The sequence below is a fragment of the Loxodonta africana genome, chromosome 10, assembly GCF_030014295.1.
Source record: "Loxodonta africana isolate mLoxAfr1 chromosome 10, mLoxAfr1.hap2, whole genome shotgun sequence".
Taxonomy (NCBI): Eukaryota; Metazoa; Chordata; class Mammalia; order Proboscidea; family Elephantidae; genus Loxodonta; species Loxodonta africana.
The window spans coordinates 64543752-64560634 of NC_087351.1; the positions used below are offsets into that span (position 1 = coordinate 64543752).

Consider the following 16883-nt stretch of genomic DNA (forward strand, 5'->3'; position numbering starts at 1 on the left):
ATTTCTGAGTTATAAGATGAGCCGACTGGACAGAGATACACAGGGGAGGGAGGGAGAAGTCACCATGTAAGGATCATCTCGACAAGCCAAGGAACCAAGGAAAGCCTGGGACTACCTACAAGGAAGGAAAAAACACAGCCAAGACCCTGATTTGGACATTTAGCCTCCAGAACTGTGAGAAAATAAATTTGCATTCTTTAAAGCCACACACTTGTGGTATCCGTGTTACAGCAGCACTAGGAAACTAAGAGAGGTTAGATACCTTGCCTAAGTTCCCACATTTAGCAAGAGGCAAACTCAGAGTGAAGGTCAGCCTGACTCCAAAGCTAAAATATCTGCAAATTACAAAAGTAACTTAGTTGAGGTGCCTGTTGTATGTGATGATTAACTATATGTAATATATGTGGCAAGTTAGGGGGGAAGGGTTGGAAGGCATCATTTACCAAAAATAAAAAGAAGAAAAATATAAAAACCTTTAGTTTCCTAATAGCTAAATTACAGCCCTTCTTTCTGGTATTAATTAGGTAAAACACTCAGATCTTCTTTCATGATGATGATCAACATTACCATTATTGCTAACATACAAAATACAAACAGAAGATAGTGAACTTTCATGTAACCACCATCAAATTTTAGGAAGAAAACATTGCAAGTACAACTGAAGCCCCTGCGTATCCCTCCAAAGTCCTATATCCTACAGCAGTTTGAATCCTCCAGGCGCTCCTTGGAAACTCTGTGGGGCAGTTCTACTCTGTCCTATAGGGTCTCTATGAGTCGGGATTGACTTGACGGTATGGGGATGACTGCTAACCAAAAGGCTGGCAGTTCAACTCCACCAGCCACTCCTTGGAAACCCTACGGGGCAGTTCTACTCTGTATTACAGGGTCACTATGAATTGGAATTGACTCGATGACAATGGGTTTGGTTGTGGTTTGTTACCATCCTGAATTAGGTGTTTATCATTCCCTTTTTGTTTTTATATTTTTAATATATATGAATGTATCCATAAACTTTATGGTATTATATTCTTTATAATAAGGTAGCATACATCCAGCTCATTCAAAAGTAGCATTATGTCCTTAAGGAATAAGGAAAAGAGAAGCCGAGAAAACATCCTTCTTTTACTCCAGTGGAAATTATTAACTGATCCTTCAAGTAACCACTCCCCTGTCTTCGTCCTAGACTTATAATAGAATTCCAAGCTTACAGTACTTTAACCAGGAAATCTGACATAATTTCAGATCCATTACACTAACTTGTCTATAATTTGAGAAGCTTTTTTTTTTTTTAATGTGATAAAGCTCATACTGGGTTCAAACAGATGAGAGCAAGACTATAGAGTTAAAAAAAAAAAAAAAAAAGGAATACGTTAGCAAAGATTAGAACCCACTATTCTAAGTAAGGATCCCTGGTGGTGCAGTAGTTAAGAGCTCGGCTGCTAACCAAAAGGTCAGCAGCTCAAATCCACCAGCTGCTCCTTGGAAACCCTATGGGGCAGTTCTACTCTGTCCTGCAGGGTCTCTATGAGTCAAAATAGACTCGATGGCCACAGGTTTTTTATTCTAAGTAGACCTCAATTGGCTCTGTAGACAGTCTTTCCCAGATGCTCTATTCAACTTTTTGTTTTGAGATTTTGAAACAGCTGTAACATGTAGAAGATTGTTAATAGGATTGTTAATAGGATCCCAAATTATTAATATTGTTAGTATATATTAATATTCTATATCTTATATTTCTGTACTTTTGGACTAAATTCAGTAAGAGGCAATCCTAATTTTAAACCTGCTTAAAAAAAAAAAAAATCTACCCAGTAACATTAGTTTAAATAGATTTTGGCAAATTTGATTTGAAATTTCCATTAAACTTGTATTTCAACCTTGAATTAAAGAAAAATCACACTTTTAACAATAACAACAGAGTTATAAAATTACAGCAAATGTTACTATCCTATGAGCTGTAAACCTGTAGAGGACTTCATAGTTGTTACAAGGCCCTACAAAATCCGTATGTACCCAAGCATTATACCTAGACAGCATAAGGATCTCACATACATGCATTATAAATTTCCAAATGATATAAATGTTATGATCAATAAAACATAACTTTTACTTTATAAGTGCTATGAAATGCAGAACAGTTTTTTGGCAATTATATTTTCACAATACAGAGAGGAAGCACGGTTGCTTATGACAGACAAAATTACATCGCAAGATTAAAACAAAGCACATAAATAGCATGCATTGTTCTGCTTAACTGAACTTCATATTCTATAACCAAATTAACAGCGTAGAAATTTACTAGATCAGAACAGGAGAAAATCCTTGTGACTTATACAAATAGCAATCATGGTTATGTCCAATAGCCTGACATCTTATAGCATATTCCAAAATTATCTCAGATTAGAACACTTTATGGTCTTTAAAATAACCAGAATTTAAATTCCTTATAAATTCTCCTTGGTTAAGCATACAGTTTTAGAACAACACTTTAAATTAGAGTGTGTGGGTAGAATGATCAAACATGCTGTGATCCCTATTCAATGATACCAATTGACCAAAAAACAGTACTCACTCAATCTCAAATGTTTTGTAAGGCTTCAAGTGATACCTTATTTCTATTTTGAAATAAACCATTTCCTTTTATGCAAGTCTTCTATTCCTCACCATACAATAATAAGGTATAAAAGAGACAAGATGATATTTTAAAATGAACTTACAAATATGACTGTTCAAACTCCATGAGAGTCACCAGAAATAACCAGTTTAAAAAAAAAAAATCTCTAATGTTAACATGTTTTCTTATCTTCTATATCTTTCTTCTAAAAAAAACTCAGAAAAAGTCTCTGTTCATCAAGGATTCTCTACATAAACTTCATAGGACACCAAAGCTGAATGTTTCAGAGTTTTGAGGAAATTAAAACATTGTCAGAAAATTTCTAATCTGCACAACATAAAAAGGGCTGATGCCAAAACATTCTCCAATAAATCAGCATGTGAACTAAAAATGAGGAAACTGAAAATAGTACAGAAAAAAAGAAGTCCTGTTGTAGCATCTTCTCCCCTCATCTTACCCTCTAAGTTCCTGGAGTACTGGGAAGCTGTTTGGGAAGTTATATAAGCCCTGAGGAATGTATTTCTAGCAAGGATGCTTTCAGGAGGTAGAAGGAAAGTCAAGAATAATTGTTATCTCACAGCAAAAAACGACAGTGCAAAAAGTATTTCCAAGATGCATACAATCAGGTTCTTTCATTATGGAAAAAAAACAGAGAATAAGAAACAGAGGGAGATTTTTGTTATAAAGATTCAGATGAAATCAAGCCCAGTGCTACTGAGGGCCGTCTGCCTTTACTGACTGCTTCATAACAGAGTATAAGAACAGTAGTATAATTTTACTTGAGTCTCCAAATAAACTAGAAATCCCTTGAGGGCAGAAGCTGTTTCTGCTGTTAATGACAAGAAGCATGCTTGGCACAAAGTAAACATTTAAAAAAAATTTTTAGTAATATTTTATATTCACAGCATTTTGAGGCAAATATAGAGATTCAGAGACGGACTTGCCTGAGGTCATTCCCCTATTAAGGGGTAAGGTCAAAACCAGACCCCATTTTGTGAGATATCCAATCTTCTGTTCTTTCCACAATCCCATGCTGGCATTCCTGACTGCCTTTAACTCTCAATAAAGAGGATCCATTTATTTAACCAAAACCATTTTTAGAATTCTCTTCAGCAAAAAAATAAAAGAGTAATACGGCTACTCATGCTCTGGATCCCTTTAATTTATAACCTCTATTGCATGAGGAAACTATGGTGGCATAGTGGTTAAGTGCTATGATTGCTAACCAACAGGTTAGCAGTTCGAATCCACAAGGTGCTCCTTGGAAACCCTATGGGGCAGTTTTATTCTGTCATATAAGATCACTATGAGTTGGAACTGACTCAACGGCAATGGGTTTGGTTTTTTTATTATTATTATTGCATGAGATAATCTATGTGAAGTGTAAAGTGACAGACTTTGTTTTTGTTATCTTGAACATAATATAAACTAAATCTTAAGTTGGACCTTGCCTCTGGACTTCTTTATTTTCTTCCTTTTTTGAAGAAAAGAAAGCTTATTACTCAGATTTTTCTTACAATGTCAGGGTGTATATAAAATTTATTTTAAGTATAAAATCACAGGCTTATATTCATACCTATGTGAGTTAAACAGCTTGTATCTAAATATTAAGTTAAATCATAATTACCTTTAGTTTGTTTGCTTCTTTTTTGTCCCCAGCAAAAAATGAATTCTCATCAAAATGCAAGGGAAATGACCTGCATTTTAAAACAGAGAATATTCATTTTCATTGATTATAAAATATTAAAAGTGCTGCTAATACAACATTTTGATGTTCTGTGATAATAAAATTAAAATAAAATAGAAAATATAATAAAACCAACATTCTGATGCCCCAAAACAAATTTTTATCCTTAAATATAAAACCTAATTGCATAATATATAGAAGTTTGGCCCCAAACCCAATCTGTTCAACTAAATAAGAAAATAATGCAAGTATCAAGTAGTAAAAGGATGGCTTTTAAAACTGAAAATGTGTGCCCTATAGTACCCAGAAGAAAAAATAAAAAACACTAAATTTTAAAAGACCTATGAACAAAAATAACTTTTAATTATTTCTGAATAGTTTTCCTTTCTCTAAATGGTCGTTTAAGAATTGAATTTTGAATAACACTTGTCATTCTTCTATTAATGCATAAGTTGTAGAATATGATTTACTTGACTTCATGAAGTATATCCAGAAGTAGCATTTTGTTTTCTGCATCCTGAACTTTATTTCCAGTGAAGAGTTGAAAATCTGGGCGCTCAAAGAATGGCAGCACTTTAGATAAAGCTCTTAATTCTATTAAATAGAGAAAATATAAGTTCTTAAGCCTTCTTGGTCCTTCTCCTTCAGTTAAAATTCCGTCAAACCGCTGTTGAAATTCTGTAATGTTGTGTCCCCATTTTTTTTCCAACCATGTGTCTGGGAAGAAAGAAGAATTAAATATTAAACACTGAATTTTAAAATTAATTACTTTTCATTTTAATTAGACTTGGTTATTTATACTTACAGAAGTTCATTTTCATTTTTCACTTAAAGATATATAATAAATACAATCATGCTATTTTTCATAAGTTAGCCTTTAATATTCCATGTTAATATTTTATCTTCTAGACAAAACAGATTCAAAGTTTCACTGAAAGACCAAATTTCCATAGAAATCAAATCTCTGAATATGAACATATTCACAAAACCAAAATACACAATGAAAAACGACTCTCTGAAATTGCTAATGAGTATGAAACTCTATTTAAAATTAAAGCTACTATATTTTGCTTCTGAGACATAAGAGACACTTTAATTCCAGAAGAAATACATTACTGATAGAACTCGACCATGGTCTCGTTTGTCGACCGCATTCTTAAAGCATAAAAAGCAGCAGGGAATGACCTCATTCATTAAAACTCCTGGTTTGAAGCTGGCACACATATAAAAGCATTCTGATACAATAGTTAATTAATAGCAAACTGTGCTGTTAGGAGCTATTTTAATTTCCAAAACAAAATAAAGGAATATTTTCAAAGTGATTTGTATAATTGCGAGCAGCTTCTTAAGAGGTCAAAAGAGCGAAGAACATGGTGAACTATTCCTTAGAGTATCCACATTAATCTGATTATTACCATTTAAGAATGGATTATACTACCTAATATTCAATGAGGTCAATTTTTTACTATCAGATAAATACCAAAACCTTTTAAGAATACCTGAAAATAAGTGTTGTAACGTGAATGTCGCATACCTTGTAAAAGATATCTTGCGCTCAAATGCACGTTAATACTTGCATGTAGGCCAGATATGAGTCTGTAGAATGCTCTTTTTTCTACACAGAGACCTAAACAAAGACAGTAATTTGGAAGTAAAAATTTCACATGTAAAGTTTTTAAGATGAAAAATGAATTTCATGTCTCTTTAAAAATGAGAATACAAAATTTTATCACTTAAATTTGTTTAAAAGTTTCCGCTTACCTTCTAGCCAACTGTAAAAAGTGTTCTCTGAAAGTAAAAAGAAAAATAAGTTACAAGATTGTAAAAATGCCAAAATGTAAGTTTTTCAAAAGTTTTAAAACATTGTAGCAAATTAGTGCCAAAGACTAACATGAAGTTTGCTTAACTAAAGGTCCCAATTTATTTGCGACTTCTCCAAAGGAAGAAGAAAAGTTCTTGGTCTGGATTCAACCACGTGCTACTCTGTGCTGTTCAATCTTTAAAAAGGCTTTTAACACTGCCTATGTAGCCTCGGTGTCAAAACTATCTGGATAAAGTGTTTTATATAAGGTCAAAACACAGAACTTAAATAGTAAATCAATACATGGAAAATAACTTGCCTTGATAACAATTCATTTTGTGAAAATCAAGGACCCATTAAATGCATTTTAAATTAGAAAATTATAAAATAGTATTGGAGGAATATTTGTTCACAGCTGATAGTATATGCTGTTCAATATTTCAAAAGAGCAATTAAGAGAAATGTTACAAAAACCAAATACCACTTGTATTCTGTGACCTACTAAGATCACTCACTGTTCATATACTGAGACCGAGTAATTCTGTCTTTAGGGTTATGCTGTAAAGAAATAACCTTTAGTGGGGGGAGGATTGAAAATTTGTACTAAGATGATTATGTATAATTAAAAAAATCAAAAATAATCAAAATGCATGATAATAATGCCTAAGTTAACATGATAGAATACTATATAACTACTTAATAGAATGCTATACAGGTATTAAAATGACAAAAATATGGACTATGACAACATAGGACAATGTTTGAAATAATTTTATATAAAAAGGCATAAGAAATAATATAATTATATAAAAATGCTTGTACGCATTTGCTACAAAGATGGCAAACACTTTACTATTCAGTTCTTTTGACTCATTTTTTATGGTGATATGAAACAAATAAGCATAAAAGTAGCCAAGGGAATAAAAAAAGAATAAGCAATAAATTATACACTCAACATCTGATTGTCAGAAAACTTCACAAAGTAGAATGCAAAGAAGCTGGATAAAATGTATGTTGCAAATACAACAAAGGGATGATATTCTTAATATGGAAAAAACTCATAAACTGAATAAAAATGATAAAGTGCCCACTAAAAAATATTACAGATGAAAAAATACAAATGGTAATAACAAAAATTGTTCAATCTTGTTAACAATAAAATAAAAGCAAATTAAAACAATCAAGATACTTTTACCTATCAAATTAGTACAGATAAAAATTTCATACTACTTAATGCTGACAAGGGTAAGGTAAGACTGGCCAGCACGCAATCGGAGGGAGTCATGGCAATACCATGTATTTCAGAATAAAACTGCACTCCACAGGATTTTCAATGCTATCACCTTTCAGAAGATCATCGGCCTTTCTTCTGAGGTGCCTCTAGGTGGGTTTGAACCTCTAACCTTTCTGTTAGTAGTCGAGCCTTAACCATTTGCACCACCCAAAGACTCTTTGATCATGCCCAAGACCCTCTAAACCTAGCAGATTCTAGAGTTCTAACCAGTAAAGAAGAGGTTTCCCCTGACAGAGGCCAGAAGAAATGCCCATCTTCTAGGTTCAGTGCATAAAACGTTTGACCAGATTATCAGAGGCTGAGGCAGGCTGTCGCTGGTACCTGAACCCAGGCAGTCATTTTCCCCTAACTTGTACTTTCACCTCTAGACTTTCACATAAAGAAATAAAAATTAATTTCTTCTGAGTCTCAGAGGTAGGAAGAAAAAACAGTTTGCCATAATAAACATCTATAAGCAAATTCATATATTTAGAATGTAAGATAAAGATGCTATACTTACCTTTATTTTTCCCTGAAAAAGAAAAAAAATGTTATAATTATAAACACCTTCCAGATGTACCTTTTAACATGCTAGATTTTCATAAAAATAAACCTTTTTTTAATACTGGTAAATTTTAGACCATCAGTGCATCCACATAAGCAAAATCTTAGTGTGAGCCACTTGTGACCGCAACTCTTATCTAGTAGCAATATGAATTATGCCTGATTCAACTAAATGGTGTCATCTCCTGGAGCTTGATAAAGAATATCTTCAACTCACATCAGATTTAATATGAGCTGACAGGAAAGAAAAATCTACTCTACCATCTAAGAGCACTATTAAGTATCTCAAGGATTTCTGGTTATTTGGCTGACAGACAGCCACACTTATTTATTCTAAAGCTATAATATAGTTTCTGTTAAAGATCTGTGTTATTGCTTTGAATCTCCAGACTGGCATTATACAATTTAACCTCATTCAGGGATATTTTTTAAGACGACTTGTAAGATTCAAATTATGTACAATGCAACAATTTATCTGTAAGCTGCTCATTTATTGTTGAAAAATTGTCTTCATTTTGTCCATTTTTCTTTAATACCATCATTGTTTGATTATAAAATAACATATGCTCATTGCAAATATCTGTTAAAAAAAAAAAGACACAGAGGAAATAAAAAAAACATCCATAACCCCCTTGCCCAAAGATAAACACTGTTTACATTTTGGTAAATGTCCTTTTGAGTGTGTGCATAGATATGCGGATGTTACATTGTGCTTTCATAAAAATATTATACATACTGCTTTGAAACTTGCTTTTTTTTACCCAATATGTTATTGATTTCTTTGATAGAAATGAATACAAATTTACAGCAACATTTATAATGGCTTTATTCTACTATGTGAATATAATATAACTCATTTAACCAGTTCCCTAGTAATAAACATTTAGATTGTTCCCATTTATCTTTAAGATAAGTGAGGGTGGTTAATTAATTAAGTTATAATGTGAGTTCAAAGTGAAGATCATCTCTTGTCTATGAATTTGCATTTCATCTGATATTAAATCAATAGCTTCCACTGAGTCAACACATATGACTCCTTAAAAACCCAAAAGCCTTGTTTAAAGATGTTCTTCCATTCCTAATCTAAGAAAGACCAGTCTGCCAGCATTTGGGGAATGATGTAATCTCATCACTTTCCAGAAGGACTTTAATATTTATTGACTATATGAGATCAGCATTTCTTCAAATAAATTTTTAAAATGAAAACCTTACACATTTGCTAAAAGTACATCAAAGCTTTCCTCAGTAAGCACACATTCAAAGAGAACATGGATATATATTTTCAAAGGGAAAAGTCTGAAATTATACAATGAAATGGTTTATTCAACAAACCCTTTTCCTATTACAGACTGAGGATTCGTGAGTTTCAATTTTATGTCCCTATTGTGTGATGCATGTTGCTATGATGCTAAACAGCAAAGTCTTCGAACTAAGACAGACTAGGGAGAAAGGCCTGGAGATCTACTTCTAAAAATCAGTCAATGAAAACTCTACAGATTATGACCGCAGATCCCCTTGTACATGGGGTCATCATTACAGGCTGATTCAATGACAGCTAACAACAACAAAGCAACATGGCACCTAAAATAGTGTCTTTGTTGTTGTTGCTAGCTGCTGTTGAGTTGCACCCTAACCCATGGCAACCCCATGCACAACTGAATGAAAGGCTCCCCACTCCTGTGCCACCCCCAAGGTCAGTTGCAGCCATAGGGCTTCACTGGCTGATTTTAGAAGTAGATCACCAAGCCTTTCTTCCATAACAGTGCCTAGCACATAATAAACACTAGGTAATCATTTCCTGAATAAACAAGTGCTTTTTACTACTGTGGACAAGACCATTAAACGAGGAAAGCAATTTTCACTGATCATTTATCCAACAAACTACTCTCCCTTTTATGTGCCAAGCTCTGTATTAAGAGATAGAACAGATAAATGTTGCCCATATGTCCAAAGTACTATGGTAAATCGATACATAAAATAATAAAAAAAATAATGATGCTAGGCAGTGGAAAGGGCAGGAAGAAATAACATGGCATGAGATTACTTCATGAGGAGAGGAAATTACTTTCAGTTAGGAAGATCAAGGAAAGTTTTGTAGAAGAACACAGCATTTGAGCCAGACATTGAGTGTAACTACAAAATGAAAAAAGTTTACAAGACATAAAGATGTGTGGATTTGAAATCAGACTCCTAAAATATGTAATTATTTCAAGTTGCAGAAAAAATTTTGAAGAAGTTATTTGGATATGAAAAATGAATACACATTAGTTTGTCTGCAAAATTCATAAAAGAAAAATATATATCCTTAAGCTTCATGCAAGAACAGTCTAATACCATAAGCGTCTTTACAAAAATACTCATTACAGTGTAAATATTTTAAACACCTATTTCTCTGCAAGAGTGAGACAAAATTTCTGTGGAAACAGGACTGTGGGTTCTGTCAATTCAAATGATTTTGCTAACCTTTTACCTTGCCTTTCTCTTCCTTCTAACCAAAGCTCACTGGCTAAAAAAAATATAACAGTACAAATAAATAACTCACCTTGACCAGAAGCTAAAGGATTTAATGGCCTTTTAATTGTCTGTGGCCTAGAAATAAAAGAATTAAAGTATAAAATATCAATGTTACTTATCACATAATAATTATTTAAGTAAAAGCGAAATTATCTCAAAAAGCTGCTTAGTGCCTATATCCATCCAAAATCAAATCGTTTTATTGAGATTAAAAAATATTTCATTTTTTCTAATTGCTTTAAGGAAAGGTAGTTGCTATTTGATTTAGGGATAATAGCTCTTAATCTTTTCCCATTGTAGCAGACAGAAGGTCATTTCCTAAACACTTCTTCAAACAAAGGGAAAAAAAATATCAGCTGAGCTTCTTTCCTAGAGTCAATAATACATTTATGGGGAGAGGGGCCACAGGGTGCACACCTAATTGAAAGACAAGCAAGAAAAAAATATAATTACCCAACATATGCATTAAAATAAAAATGGGAAAAAAACAATGTGAGCAGATTATTTTCCACTTAAGTAATTTTAGGTATATCAATCTGCCCTGTGGCCATCAGGTTTATGATTTAAATAAAAAGTAAAAAAAAAAAAAAAACTTAATAAGAAGAAAAGCCAGAAGTTTTTTGGAAAGTTATTAAGTCACTGAAGTATTTTTAAATCCCAAAATAAGTATACATTAGTGTTTGTAAAGCATAGGTATTGTTTTAATGGCCATAATTTAAATTTTAAATATCTGTACAAGTTGAGACTTTTTGAAAAAAAAAAAAACATGTATGCTATATTTAACACACTCAATATAATTAATTTACTGCCTCATACACTGTTTATATTGTTAGAAATATGGGAATCATGATATGAACCATGATTTAAAACTAATACAAATTTAACAAACACGACAGCTGCATTCTTTTTTAACCTTTACAGTAAGCCAGTATAACCAAACATTCCAAGGGAACATAAAATGAAATGCATAGCAGAAATGAGTAAAATAATATCAATAAAAACTCTCCATTTCCCAAACTGGAGAAATTCAAGTTAAAAAAATAATCTCTTATGCTTATATTTGACTTATAAAAGGTGTAATTTATTCTTCCCATTTTTGACACTCCAAAATTTTCCCCAAACTCCCCCCAGCCACCATTCCCGAAGCCAATTCTTCAGACAGGGATTGGACTGGACGATAAGACAGAAAATGATACTGGTGAGGAATGAGCTTCTTGGCTCAAGTAGACACATGAGACTATGTGGGCAGCTCCTGTCTAGAGGGGAGATGAGAAGGCAGAAGAGGACAGGAACTGGTTGAATGGACACGGGAATACAGGGTGGAGAGGAGGAGTATGCTGTCTCATTAGGGGGAGAGCAGCTAGGAGTACATGGCAAGGTGTGTATCAGTTTTTGTATGAAACTGACTTGGTTTGTAAACTTTCACTTAAAGCACAATAAATAAATACATCTGTTTCTTTAAAATACAATTAAAAAAAAAAAAATTCCCCCAGCCTCTGAGACAGCGTAACATACAAACACACGTGCAAAATATAATTCCAAAATAGAGGCGCAAGGCTTGCAAGTGGGTGGCTTTCATGATAGTGGTTAAGAGTGCAAAGCAGGGCTCCTCCACTTACTAAATCTTTGACACTGGGGAGTATAGAACATCAAAAAGAGAACTAGGAGATGAAGATTTTAATGCATACCTTGACACAAAGTGTATGATCTTGGAGAATTAAGTAAACCTCTCTGGCTTTAGGTTTCCTTGTCTATAAAATGACATTCTGTAATCCACTCAAGAAATATTTGTTGAATGGCTATGATACTCTCATAAAGGTCTAAAATTCTAAATCTTTTAGAGAAGAAAGAAATACTTGTTGAAGCTCATTTCTGGAGTTTTAATCAAATCAGAAGGGAACTGAGTTAATGAAAAGATATGTTTCTATGTCCAAATACAATCATTAACAAAGTAAATTTGATTTATAATTTATAGCCATTATGATTTTGCTCATTTGTTTATAAAGAAAAATCAGTACATCTTACAGGAATCTCGAAATGGAAACGACACATACTTGAAACAGTTTTCTTCATAGATGACATTCCATATCTTCCAAGCATCTGGTCCCTTGTAACCCGTGTAGCGCTCAGGATTAAGGAGCAAATCCACATATTCAGCATCAGGGGATTGTATGTCTATAAGATAAAATGTTTTATTAAATCTTTGTTTTCTTCAGTTACCTTTAAAAGCAAGTATACACAACTGTATTCCATTGATTCTAAGGTACCACAAATGTAACAATGCAACAGGCATTTTAAAACAATTTTTCAGAAAAAGGAAAGGAAGGAAAAGAGGGAGGAACAAACACAACCACATTAAATGTGCACACTGATTGCAAAAGCATCCTGATTTTAGAAATGGTTAAAAAAATGGAAATATGTGACTCTTAGAATCTAAGAATCATGGTAATTCAATTCCCATAAGCTATCCAGACAAGAATATAATACGCATGCCCTTCCATCATTAACCACAAGCATCAGTAAATAAGGTAACTGAAGAAGTATTAGCACCATTTCTAGATTCGAAATGAGAATGCACTGGCATATGCAGGTACATTGCTTGTTACCAAATACTTTCTTCTTAGATAACCACTATCAGGATCCACTACTCAGCTGCCCCAAAGATAAAATCCTAAACATGCAATAAATTATACGCAGGATGATATTTGTGTCAGCATTATTTATAAAAGGGAAAATTGGAAGCAATCTAAACGTCTAACATAGCACAGCAGTTAAGGGCATGGGCTCTGGAGCCAGACTACCTGGATGAGGGTCCAGGCTCCACCACTATTCACTGTGTGTCCTTGGGCAAATTATGTAAATTCTCTATGCCTCAGTGCCATCGTTTGTAAAATAGGAGTAATACTCATAGTATTATTGTGAGACTTAAAAAGTAAGTGCGAAGTGTTTAGAACAATGGTAAGAGTATAATAAATGTTAGCTAGTGGTATTAGAGGGTCAGTGAAAAAGAGGAAGACCATCTAAGAAAATGGATTGACCCAGTGGCTGCAACAATGAGCTCAAACACAGCAATGATTGTGAAGATGGCACAGGGTCGGGCAGTGCTTCGTTCTGTTGTACATAAAGTCACTACGAGTCAGAACCGACTAGACGGTACCTAACAACAGTGGTATTGGTATTGTGATACATCTTAACACACTGTTTTATAACCAATAAAACTGCTAAATACAAAGGCTATTTCATAACATGAAAAGAGATTATAGAAAAGCCAATTACAGATATATACGTACATACACACACAAATTGGTGTGATATTGGTTTTTCTTTTTTGTTTCTCTTATGTTATATAGATTTATGCAAAATAATTTCAAAACAAAAAAGATGGTCCCTAGTCCTCCAGTGGCTTTAGGAAATTATTTAATACTTTACTTATCTATGAAGCTTAACAATGGCAAAATATAGATGACAAAAATCTGAGCAAAACGGTACTTGTAAGAGAGTCCATTAAGCTCTCAACAGTACCTACTTCCTCTTAATTATATTAAAAAAAAATCTGCACTTGGTTATTTTTTTCTTCCAATTCTCAGTATATTAGAGATATAAATAAGGGGGGAAGTTGCTTCCAGAACAGCACTGTGACAGTATCTAGACAGAGAGCCCAATACAAAAGCGGTAATTAAGATAACTAAAATAAATAAATATAAGAACTTTAAAAAACATATTGCCAGGGCACCATGTAGTTCAGGGACAGACAGCACTGTTCATCTCAGTTAATATGAAATACACTGTCACTGTACAGCAAGTTATAATAAACCCAGAAAAAAAAACCTGATTTTATATAAATAATGCTCAGTATCTAGTCCTTTTAGAAAACTGACCACCAAAAAATTATTAAAATTTTTAATATTTGGGCTAATTAAAGAATTAAACATTATTTTAATTTTATTTATAACAAATCATCTCTCCTTAACTTTATAAAAAATAAATTTTACTATAAGTCTATGGAGCCCTGGTGGCACAGTGGTTAAGAGCTACAACTGCTAACCAAAAGGTCGGCAGTTCAAATCCACCAGCCACTCCTTGCAAATCCTATGGGCAGTTCTACTCTGTTCTATAGGGTTGCTATGAGTCAGAATCGACTCAATGGCAAAGGGTAATGGGTATAAGTCTGTATTTTGCCACATGACAAAAGTTCAGATTTCTAATAAGGGTTTATAAAATATCTTGTGTATCAAACTTACATTATTTATTCCTAAAAAGGCTGTTAAATATATTTGACATCCTCCCTCCCTGGACAAGTGATTCACCGAAGATAACAAAACTCCACCATTTAAGAAGTGAATTACTAATTCTCGGTCCATGCTATACAAATTCAACCAGGAAATCTCAAGAGGACACTTTGTTAAGAGAAGTTAAAGTGTTACCATTCTTTAATCACTACAGATTTAAAAAAAACTCTGATGTTATAAATTTAATTTTACCTCGTATAACAATGGTTAAGCCCAAAGAATACTTATGGAAAAGATGTCGAAATAAGGGGGTGGGGGAGGACTTTATTACTTGCTTTACTAGTCAAAATCTTGTATAAATCCACAATCCACAAACACTGGCACCAAATATGTCTTAGAATTAAGAACTTACCAGACTTTAAAATGATAATACATAATATTGGTGAAGGGAAGGGCAATACGCAGTATGGGGGAACTTAGTACAACATGACCAAGGCAATGGAAGACACTGAAAGAAACACAAGAATAAAGGGCAACTACGGTAATTACTATGACATAGACAATCCTGCAACAATAATATTAACAAACAATAATTTATGAATAGATACATAGTAGATAGGTATGCTAAAGAGGTGCGAGAGGGTATGAGGGAACACACGCACGTGCAGATACAGATTTGGTTGTGCATATTTCTACACACATAATTATATGTATATTAGTATAAACAATAGAGCACACCATCGGCACAGTCATGAAAACTTCTTAGAAATAACCAAACACCTCATGGGATGAAGTTCCTAGGCTCAAAGGCAAAGGACCATAGACTTGGGGGACACCTACATCAATTGACACAACATATGTCATAAAGACAATGTTCTGCTTCCTACTTTGGTAAGAAGCACCTGGGATCTTAAAAGCTTGCAAGCAGCCATCTAAGATACAACTACTGGTCTCTTCCTGTCCAGAACAAAGGAGAGTGAAAAAAAGCAAAGACTCAAGGGAGCAATTAGTCCAAAGGACTACTGGACCACATGAACAACAGCCAGCACGACCCCAAGACCAGAAGAACCAGATGGTGCCTGGCTCCCACTACCAACTGCTCTGACTGGAATCACAACAGAAGGTCCCAGACAGAGCAGGAGGAAAACGTAGACCAAAAAAATCAAATTCACAAAAAAGACCAGATTACTGGTCTGACAGAGACTAGAGGAATCCCCGAGACTATGGCCCTAAGACACCCATCTAACCTAGAACTGAAGCTATTTCTGGAAACCACCTTTCAGCCAAGCAATATACAAACCAACCAAACAACCCACTGCCGTCGAGTTGATTCCGACTCATAGCGATCCTACAGGACAGAGTAGAACTGGCCCATAGAGTTTCCAAGGAGTGCCTGGCGGATTTGAATTGCCAACCTCTTGGTTAGCAGCCATAGCACTTAACCAGTATGCCACCAGGGTTTCTCCAACAATACACAGGCCCATAAAATAAACAATAACAACCAAAAGGAACGTGTTCCTTAGAACAATAAATTATACAACATCAAAAGGGCAACATTTGCCCAAAAGCAAGTATGAGAAGGCAATATGGAGGAGAAAATCTGGACGAAAGGAAAGAGGAAACCAAGGGAGAAAATGGGGAGAGTGCTGACACATTGTGGGGAATGCAGTCAATGTCACAGAACACTTTATGTACAAACTGTCTAGTAGGAAATTCATTAGCTCTGTAAACTTTCTCCTAAAGCTCAATTTAAAAAATTTTAAAAGATAATACAGTGCATACAACATATATTGACTGTTATCCCGGGGGGCCTGGGGCAGCAGCTCTGAATCAAGCACATAAATGTATCTGCAGCAGTGCAATGGGTGATTATTCACACTAAATGAGTCTCTGCTCAATTTAGGCAAGAAAAGCTCATATAGTTTTCGGATTTTGGAATTAGGAATAAGGGATTATAGATAAGCATTTCCCAAAACACAGTTATATTTTCTGTTAAGGAAAGTATTCCCCGCCTCCCCGAGAAGCCACAAAATTAAAAATAAGTACTTTTAAGCACAATAAAAATTATTTAAAAAAAAAAATAAGTACTTTCTCTTTTTCTTCATCTTTTGGGGGGATAGTAGATATCACCTTTTACTTGTAACTAAAATGATCTGTATCATTCTTTTCACTGATTTTTTTTAAAGAGCATTAATCCATTT

General features: G+C 33.9%; 1 protein-coding gene across 2 annotated transcripts in view; it reads right to left on the reverse strand.

The window, feature by feature from the left end:
- The window catches only part of ERO1A (endoplasmic reticulum oxidoreductase 1 alpha), a 38872-nt gene that overhangs the window by 3309 nt on the left and 18680 nt on the right, over positions 1-16883 (reverse strand). The window contains exons 7-13 of one of the 2 annotated variants that reach the window (XM_064292489.1): positions 12508-12628; positions 10482-10528; positions 7706-7717; positions 6063-6089; positions 5836-5928; positions 4772-5018; positions 4242-4311 (exon numbers count right to left, since the gene is read on the reverse strand). In XM_064292489.1, the coding sequence (XP_064148559.1) occupies positions 4242-4311; positions 4772-5018; positions 5836-5928; positions 6063-6089; positions 7706-7717; positions 10482-10528; positions 12508-12628 (617 nt within the window). The remainder of the gene's footprint in view (positions 1-4241; positions 4312-4771; positions 5019-5835; positions 5929-6062; positions 6090-7705; positions 7718-10481; positions 10529-12507; positions 12629-16883) is intronic. The other variant, XM_064292490.1, reaches the window with a different exon arrangement.